This window comes from Cyrtonyx montezumae, unplaced genomic scaffold, assembly GCF_038088225.1.
Source record: "Cyrtonyx montezumae isolate F1298 unplaced genomic scaffold, pur_monq_1.0 scaffold_0, whole genome shotgun sequence".
NCBI classification, from domain to species: domain Eukaryota; kingdom Metazoa; phylum Chordata; class Aves; order Galliformes; family Odontophoridae; genus Cyrtonyx; species Cyrtonyx montezumae.
The window spans coordinates 12,350,672-12,360,170 of NW_027071824.1; the positions used below are offsets into that span (position 1 = coordinate 12,350,672).

The 9,499-nt window shown below is 55.7% G+C and overlaps 1 protein-coding gene across 2 annotated transcripts; it reads left to right on the forward strand.

Moving 5' to 3' along the window:
* The first annotated feature begins 1,832 nt into the window (after positions 1-1,832).
* SIX3 (SIX homeobox 3) lies at positions 1,833-6,530 on the forward strand. Of its 2 annotated transcripts, XM_065754754.1 has the most exons (3): positions 1,833-3,004; positions 4,897-5,056; positions 5,562-6,530. In XM_065754754.1, the coding sequence occupies exons 1-3, from the start codon at positions 2,256-2,258 to the stop codon at positions 5,661-5,663; spliced, it is 1,011 nt and encodes a 336-aa protein (XP_065610826.1). In that variant the 5' UTR covers positions 1,833-2,255; the 3' UTR covers positions 5,664-6,530. The 2 variants fall into 2 exon arrangements, with proteins under 2 accessions (XP_065610826.1, XP_065610818.1); XM_065754746.1 differs by lacking the exon at positions 5,562-6,530 and having other exon boundaries at positions 1,837-3,004; positions 4,897-5,432.
* The last annotated feature ends 2,969 nt before the right edge of the window (positions 6,531-9,499 follow it).

Genomic DNA, 9,499 nt, shown 5'->3' on the forward strand with positions numbered 1-9,499 from the left:
GTCTGTTAGCAGAAGTGTTAAAGCGGATCGCTAAAATGAAGCGGGCGAGCTATTTCCGCGAGGAGCGCGGAGCCGTGTAGCACAGCGATGACAGTTTAGTGGAAATCAGATGAATGTGTAATACAGCGAGCTCCTTCCAGTCCAGCAGCTCTCCCAACTGCACCTATTCATCTGCCACTTGGAATTATTTCCCGAGGAGCGCGCCGTGAAAGGCTCGCAACCAGTTCGGAGCCCCGCTAAAGAACTTCTACCACCCATAGCAGTATGACGATTATCCTTCGGATAGGGCAAGTCACGCTATGTTTTCACATTTTAATTGTAATATCTCTCGTCCCCCCCCTCCTCCTCTCCATTGATGTCTGAAAGTAGTTTGGGCTCCGAGCCTCACCCCTCGATCTCCATCGGAATGCAGAAAAGATCTTTAAAAAAGTTTTGAATTCCTCAATGATTTTTCTTCTAGAAAGGCGGCTTAGGATAATTATTTCAGCTTTATTGAGGGCAGATTAGTTGAAGTCTGGATGCTGCGTTTCAATACTCGTTGTACATGCCTTTACAATGTCGGTATTGTTTGCTACTGTGTGTGAACCTATTCAAAATATACACTTTTTAACACCAAGCAAAGTCCTGTCTAAATATACACAGTAAGTCTGGAAAGATGTCCATGACCCGTACAAATCTCTGTAAATCACACTTCCATAGCTACAGAAACCAAACAAAAGAGTTACCAGCTCAAGATGCTGATTAAATCTTCTTAAAAGCAACATACCTAATAATAAATATAGTTGCGCGGCAGCGGGGGCAGGCGGCCCGGCTCGCTCTTACCGAGGGATGGACCCGAACCGCCGCACGGAATTTCTTTGCTTCCAATTAAAAAAAAAAAAAAAAAGAGAGAGAGAGACAGAGACAGAGTGAGGGAGAGAGAGAGGATAAATAGAGGTTGCAAAGCGCTTTCTCTCGCCTCCTCCCCGCACACTGAATCCCGGGAAGTTCGTGGCAGGAATTGCGGGGAAAAGGAGAGGTGCGGTGTACAGCCCCAGCGGGGCGGGGGTGAGGACCCGCCGCAGGGTCGGGCTGCGGAGGAAGGAAGGGGCGAACGGAGGCGGTGGGTGGAGGGGGAGAAGGGAAAGAAAACAAAGTGGAGAGCGACGGGAGAGAAAGGAGAGGGAAAGGGAAGGCGAGGGAGCCAGGGGAGGGCGAGGAAAGCGGCCTTGGGACGGGGGGTGACGGGGAGCGGCGGAACGGGGACCGGGAGCGGGGAGCGGAGCCGAGCTCCGCGGTGCGTCCCTGTGCGGAGGGGGCGCGGAGGGGAGAGGAGAGGCTGCGGGGGAAGCGGGGCTGAGCCCAGGCTGCGCTGTGTGCGCCGCTTCGGGGAGGGTCAGCGGCATGAGGATGGGTCTAATGATCTCATCTTTCTTTTCTTTCCCGGCACTATTAGTGCTCAGATAGGCAGAATGAAGTGAAACTACGTGCAAATCATGTGTAAATTGTCTCAGTTAGGAGCCCTTTATCCGAACGCGTATCCCAGCCTGGCCCATTTACTTTCCCCCCGTATCTCCTTTAGCTTTAACGAGGCTCGTTAAGATCACAATAATATTCCACCCTCTAATTGCTCATCCCATTCAACAAATATGTGCACACCGCTTTTCGCATTATTTGATCCCTTATTTAGGAGGGGTGTGGAGAAGGAGGGGGGGGGGGGGTTAGGGGGGGAGCCGGGGAGAAGGGGAAGTGCTGAGATGAGGAGTCGCGAAGATTAAAAAAAAAAAAAAGAAACCCCACCACGCTTTTCCAGCAACAGCCCCGCTTCCCTCCCCCCCGCGCGTTCGGGCGAAGTGGTAAAAACCTCTCTTACGTACTCCGTAATGATTGGCAGGGCTGACAGTGATTGGCAGCGGCTGCCATGGCAACGCCACAACGACACGCAGAAGACCAATAGAAAAGCGAAACAAAATGTTTCGGCGCTGCACTCACTGTGGATTTAGGGGAGATATTATGAGGCTGTTGTCATTAGGGCGACCGCTGTTGAATCACTGAATCCCGACTCGGCGGCGGCGCGGGGCCGGGCGCGTGTGAGCGCGTGAGTGTGTGCGTGAGTGTGTGCGCGTGTGTGTGCGTGCGTGTGCCCCGCGCCTCTATGTGGCTGCGTGTGCGTGTGCGGGTGTGGATGCGTGCGCGGTGCGGGTGCCCTTTCCTCCCTTCTTCCTCCCTTTCTTTCTTTTCTCCGTGATCGCTCTCCCCCTCACCCCGGTCATCCCATGGTGTTCAGGTCCCCGCTAGAGCTCTATCCCACCCATTTCTTCCTGCCCAACTTCGCCGCCGACCCGCACCACCGCTCACTCCTTCTCGCCAGCGGCGGCAGCGGCAGCGGCTCGGGCTGCAGCCCCGGGGCCGGCGGCGGAGGCAGCTCCCGGGCGCCCCACGAAGAGTTGTCAATGTTTCAGCTGCCCACGCTCAACTTCTCCCCGGAGCAAGTGGCCAGCGTCTGCGAGACGCTGGAGGAGACCGGAGACATAGAGAGGCTGGGGAGGTTCCTCTGGTCGCTGCCGGTGGCGCCGGGGGCATGCGAGGCCATCAACAAGCACGAGTCCATCCTGCGTGCCCGGGCGGTGGTGGCCTTCCACACGGGCAACTTCCGCGACCTCTACCACATCCTGGAAAACCACAAATTCACCAAGGAATCGCACGGCAAGCTGCAGGCCATGTGGCTCGAAGCGCACTACCAGGAGGCCGAGAAGCTGCGGGGTCGCCCGCTGGGGCCGGTTGATAAATACAGGGTGAGGAAGAAGTTTCCGCTGCCCAGGACCATTTGGGATGGCGAGCAGAAGACGCACTGCTTCAAGGAGAGGACTCGCAGCCTCCTGAGGGAGTGGTACCTGCAGGACCCTTACCCCAATCCAAGCAAGAAAAGGGAACTGGCTCAGGCCACGGGGCTCACCCCCACGCAAGTAGGCAACTGGTTCAAAAACCGAAGGCAAAGAGACAGAGCGGCGGCGGCTAAAAACAGGTCAGTGGGGCTCGGGCCCGCTCGGGAAGCGCCGCGCCTCCTTCTCCTCCTCCTCCTCCTCCTCCTCCCCTTCCTCCGGGCACCCCGCGCCTCTCTGCCCCGGCGACAGCGGGGATGCGCGGGGCAAACTTGCGCGCCTCGCCCCGAGCCGCGCTCCGGGCTCCCGTGGGCTCCTGGGGTCCTGGGGCACAGGGATCTCCGCGGGCGTGGGCAGCTCCGCGCGGTGAGGCGGGGGCAGCTCCGGCCCCGTGGCCGCAGCGAGGCGCCGGGGCTCGGATGGCTTTGGGTTTCTCTTCGCTGCAGGGCCGCGGCGCGGCCCCGCCGTGGAAGGGCTGAGAGCAGCGGGGTTCGGGCGGGCGGCTCCGCGGCGCTCGGTCGCGGTCCACTGCGCGCTCCGCGGGAACCGCGCACACTCGCATCCCGAAACCGTTTGTCTCCGGAAGAAACGGGGAAAAAAGCCTTTGGGAGGCTGGGAAAGGTCTCTCTTCTCGTCTCCGTTTCTCAGCTCCCAGCGCATGGCGAGCCGGCTCTCCGGCCGTGCGTTCGCTGTGCGTTGCGCTGGCATTTGTTTGCGCGTCTCTCGGTGTCTTTTTATGATTATTTCTGCTTTGCCACGGTAAACGCGAGGCTCCCTGCTATTTATTTCTCGTCACCCTCCGGTAAAGTTATTTTGCAAATGAAAACGGCCCCTTAAGCCCGCTTGCCACGCTGCTTTTATTTTAATTGAAGTTTGCTTGCCGCTGAAAGCGCGTAAACAAAACTTCTTGTTCTTCTAAATGCTGTCTCTGAAATTCCTCCTCATTATAGCGGTGGTGCTATTGATTCAGGATTCTGTAGGAGAAGTGCAACCCCGAAGTGCCTCGCCAGTTAATTTCCATTAAATGGGAAACAGATCAGCTCAGGGCTGTAAATAAACAGGAGTTGCCCACGGATGCTTTTGTTGACTCAACGCTGTTGACAGCAGATGAATGCACCAGGAATTGTAAATGGGGGAAAAATCAAAGACGCTGAGATTAGACAACGTAAAATAATGAGAAGTGCCCAGTAAGGCTGCGCGGTGTTTCTGTGTGCGGGCAGCTCCATGGGCAATGCCATGCGGGGAGCGGAGGGGCGAAGAGTGCGCTCTGCTCCCTCGGGCAGAGCCGGGCTGGGGCTGTGGCCGGCGGCTCCATGCGGGACGCGGAGCCCCTTCCCTGTCGGGAATGAAGCTTTCTTTGGCTTCGGGAAGAGCGAGCGGGCACAGAGCAGTGTCCGCAGCAAGATAGTGAATGTGAAAATTATTTTTTGCCTTTTGGAAAGAAAGAAAGACAGAAAGAAAGACAGAAAGACAGAAAGAAAGGGGTCATTGCTTTCGAACGTGTCTAAATGTTGACGCTGAAATCTTCAGTATTTTAAACCTGAATTTGGCTTTCAGATGGAAAAGGCGCTTCAATTCCGAGTGGAGAGAAGCGCCGCTCTCCACACACTCGCGCTGCTTTATTGAACTCGCAGCGCTGTGCCCCTGGGACGGGACCGTCCCCGGTCCTTCCCTGTCCGCTGCCCATTGCCCTGGGCACGGAACCCGCTCAGCGCGGCGGCCAGGCCCGCACCGAGCCCCCGTTGGGGACGGGTTCGTGCCCTCCCTCTCGCTGTCCCCTTCCCCGCGGGGCCGAGAGAGCAGAGCGGAGGCCGTGCGGGGCCGCTGCGTGTCCCTCCCCGCGCCGCCCCCTGTAGAACCGCGGCCCTTCCATCTGCGGTACGCCGGCTACGGGGCCGGGCTCCGGGGGCCGGGAGCTGCCGGGCCGGGCCGGGCCGAGACCCGGGAGCACGGCTGGGTCCGGCGGAGCCGTCCCCCCGTCGCGGGCGGTGTCTGAGAGGGCCGCGGTGTTGTTTTGTCTCCCGGCGCGCTGCAGGCTCCAGCACCAGGCGATAGGACAGAGCGGCATGCGGTCGCTGGCAGAGCCCGGCTGCCCGACGCACAGCTCGGCCGAGTCCCCGTCCACAGCGGCCAGCCCGACCACCAGCGTCTCCAGTTTGACAGAAAGAGCCGAGACGGGCACCTCCATCCTCTCGGTAACCTCCAGCGACTCGGAATGTGATGTATGATATCGGAAAACAAACAAACAAACAAACAAATCACAACAAAAGAAAAAAAAAAAGAAAAAAAAGAAAAAAAAAAAGAAACCCAATAACAAAAAAAATCCAAACTCATCCAAGCGAGCATCCTCTCCCCGACCAGAGATGAACAATCCGAGGCAACCTAGGAGCAGGACACACACACGCACGCACGCACACACACAGCGCGGAGGGAAGCCGAGGCCCGGCCCGACCCAGGAGCAGAGCACGCAGACAGGGAGCAGAGGAGCCACCACAGCACCGCCTGCCACCGCCACCACCAAGAGATGGAGCTCAAACTTCAGCAGTCACAAACGCTGGTGCTGCAAGCGAGTGGGGGGGGGGGGGAGGTTGGGGGGGCGGGGGGCGGCGGGAAAGAATAATTATTATATATATAAAAAGAAAAAAAAAGGCAAAAAAAAAAAAAAAAGCAAAGCAAAAGTGACAATTGTATTCTTTTTAGGACGAGCACGATTTCTCCTTTGCGCTTTTCCATGGACGCATTTCACCCACTTGCATGATGATGATGATTGAATTTGTATCTGGGAAAAAAAAATCTCTATAGTAAAGGAAAACAAAATCGACAAACAGACAAAGGCAAACTGCGATCGAATTTGTACAAAAAGTAAAAAAAAAAAAATTAAAAAGGAACTCCTTGAAGAGGGAAATAACAAATGTTTATCACCTTTCTGTTGGTCCTCTCTCTCTCTCTCTTTCTCTCTCCCCCTCCCGTTCTCTGTTTATTTTTTTGTTATTTTTGTTAAGTCCCGGCGAGGGCCCTGCCGAGCGGCACTGTTCTGTTTTTCGTTCCGCAGACAATCATTTTCTTCGTAAGCACCTTTTTTTCTACACTTCTGTCACTGCCTGTGTGGGTACTGGTTATAAATGTGGAAAAAGAATAGTTATGACTGTAACAGATTTTTATTTTTATTTCAAAATTTTATATGAATTATGTATATCTTAATGATGCGGTCATTTTCCCAGTTTGTAATATATGTGTAGAAATGCTTGTATATGAGATTTGCTCCGCTCTTTCTTTCTCCCCCCTCCCCCCCCCCCTTCCCGTCTCTCTCCTCCCACCCTTTCTCTCTCCCTTTTTATTTTCCTTGACTCGGTGTTCCTTGCACGAACTTAGCTGTCAGCTCCTGACGGGCTAGGTTTTCTAAAGGGACCTCAGCGATAGAAAAAAAAAAAAAAAAAGGAAAAAAAAAGGAAAAAAAAAAAAAAGAAAAAGGAAAAAAAAAGCAGCTTAGGGTGCAACTGTAGTTATCTTATGCAAAAGCTATTTTGAGTATTTCATAGCAGCTTTGGGGGGTCTCTTCTTAAACTCCACGTAGGACGCTTAAACTATCGTTTCCTTAACTGCGTGTTTATCTATATGTACAAACTTTCTAAATCAAATACAGTATTCCATTTTCTTATCTACCAGCACTGTCGGTGTTTCTGTCCGCAAAGGGTGTGGCGCTCCCGGCCCGGCCCGGCCCGCGGGACCCCGTTCCCCGAGAGCTGCGGGGCGGGAGCGGCAGCGCGGCCGTGTCCCCGCGGCTCCCTCGGGCTCTGGTGCCGCCGTGCTTTCGGGTGCGGCCGGACGGCTGCAGGGCCGCTGTCCCCCGAGAGCGGCTCGGCCATCGAGGGTTTGTTTTGTAGCTTTAAATGCAAACAAAAACATAAACTCCCGGCCCCGAGTGGGCTGCGGCTCCTCCCCTCGAACCCGGAGTATATTGTACTGTGTTGAAAGAAGCCTTTATTTGCATGGGTAACAGTATTTCAGCATCTCTCTCTCTCTCTCTTTTTTTTATCCTCTTTTTGTTTATTTATTTTTCCTTTTTTTTCCTCTTCCCCTTTCCTTTTCTTTCTTCTTTTTTCCTCCTCTTCTTTTTTCCTCTTCTTTCTTTCTTCCTTTATTTTTTTATTATTATTTTTATTTTTTTTTTCCTCACTAAACTTTTGCTTTGCCCTGGGCAGATTTTTCCGCCGTGAATTAAGAAGAGGTAAATCTGTTTTTACTTGAAAACACTATTTTTAAAACTTCCCGGGGTTTTAGGGAGAAACGTGCCCGGAATTTCTTGACCTGTTCCAATCTAATTCGGACTTACAATCCACTTTTGTGCTGCCTGAGCCCTCTTCTCTTCCTCCCTCCTCCTTTTGGGCAGTTCAAGGCAGGGCTACCGAAAGCCGTAGGGCTTCCCCACGTATCCACCTGCCCCGAGAGGCGGCCGGAGGAGCCCCCCCAGGGTCCGAGAGCTCAGAGCAAAAGCCCTGATGGAGAGCGTCAAGGAATAAGCTGCAGTGTAAATACGTCCCTCCACCTTTCGTGCCCCCGAGGAAGCCCTGCGCGTGTCTGCGCGGAGCCCTCGCAGCGAGTGCGGTGGGGGGGACGTCCTCCTCCGGCTGTCCCCGGTGTTGCCTCCCCGGTCCCGCAGCCCGGCTCGGCCCAGGGGCAGTGCCCGCGCCGCCCGCCCCGTCGGGGCTCGCTCAGCCACAGTGCCCCCCTACCCCGGGTGGCTCCGACAGTTCGTTAGTAAATAATGCCCGGCTGTGAGAGGCCGGGATAGACGGGAGTTGCTGCAAAAAGGGAAAACAATGGCGCTTCCGTGAGCCGCTGATGTGCGAGAGGGGCCTCAGTGCCCTCCCCCCCACCCCCCACCCCTCACAGTATTTAGAGGGGAGAAAATTGTCCCGGGACGGAATGAAGGCCGCCATTACCGGCACCGGCGTCCAGGCCCGGGCTGCTCTGCTCTCCGTCCTGCAGCAGAAAGGCTTAGATGGGAAAACCTCGGCCCGCAGTCACCTCCGGGTTCCATCAGGAGTGTGATCTGCACCAATGCTGTGCCGTTTTTTAAACCACAATATTTTTTTCTCCTCACTGATAGCAGTTCTCACCCCGCTTTATTTTTAACGGGATTTAATACCTGAGGGGTCTCGGGGGTGTGAAAGTTTGGAATGTTTTGCTTCCCCTTACCCCGTTTCCACGTCTCAGAATTGTAAGCAGAAGGCGTTGAGCTTCAGCAGCAACCTTAGGGCTGAGCCTTACACTGACATTCGGGGATTTTCCTTCCTTAGGTTTAGACGTCTTGCGGGGGCACCTGTGGGAGCCCAGAGATCGCCTTCAGCTCCGCTTTGGGGCTCCAGCTTCTCCCGAACAGCTCTAGTGGTAGGGGTCCCCCATTTCTCTCCCCCCCCCCCAAAAAAAAAAAAAAAGGCAGAAAACAAGAGACCACTTTTGCCGGACACTCAACCCACAGCCGAGTGGCCGGGGCCGGAGTCTGAGGGCCATTGTGCGCGGTGAGAGCTCCCGTGGGACCCGGACACGCGTGGGGGAGGCAGGGGGGCAAACGAGGGCCCCGCGCGGGTCGGGGTACGGAGGCGCAGATCCGAGGAGGGCCCCAGGAGGGAGAAAAGAGGTTGTTTTCGGATTTGCATTGAAAACCTGAATGGCTGATTGAGGTGTAAATCTATGGAAAGCCGCGTTTAAGCCTCCTCACCCGCTAAGTCCGCCTGCCCCGGGAAGATAGGGCCTATCGGGACTCACCAAAGTGGAGGGCCGCCTCTGCCCTCCGCCCGGCCGTGGCTTATCGACAGCCGCTCTCCGGCATCACTTTATTACCCGCGACAAGCCCGGCCCTTGATGGCGATGAAATTAACTCGGAGGCTGAAGCGCGTGGGATCGATACAGGGGCTTGGGCCCCGGGACGGGCAGCAGATGGCCCGACGGCAGCGGGGCCGTTGGGGGCGGCGGTTCCGCCACCCACTGTCCCAGCTGCGGGGCTGAGGCCCTCGGCCCGGGGCAACTCCTGTAGCTGGGCAATGAGAGCCGCTCTCAGCCTGCCTACCCGCTGCCCTTCGTGTTTAGCGTGCCCGGATGAGGTTACTGCCCCAGCCGACGTGAAAAGAAATGCGGACGTTGGTGCCCTGGTATTGCTCTGATTTCCTCGGTTAGCTGCACACAACTTTCTATTCGTGTTTATTCATGCAGTTTCTCATTGAGCTCCACATCGCGCTGCCCTGGATTCTGCGTGTGGGGAGAGGACGGACAAACGTCGCCTTTTTTGCAGAGCACACAGACACGCGGAACCCCAAATGCGCCCGTGGCCCTGAGCTTCCCTGCAGGGACACACAGAACTCTGTAACTCGTGTATGACAAAATAAAAAGGGGGTAGGGGGACGAACCGAGCAACCAGCTGCAGCATGGCCAAGGGATGGAAAGGCTGGGAGGCAGAGGGGGAAGAGAAAGAGTTGGGAAGGGAAAGCACCGAGGTGGCAGTGACGCATGCTTTGCTCTGGCGCAGCAGCGAGAAACTGGACACTGCCGTGGGGACACTGTTGAAGCTGAATGCTGCTAGGGGGGTCTGTATATCTGTCCTGGGGAGGAAGGGGGGGTGGGAGACGTCTGCACAGTTT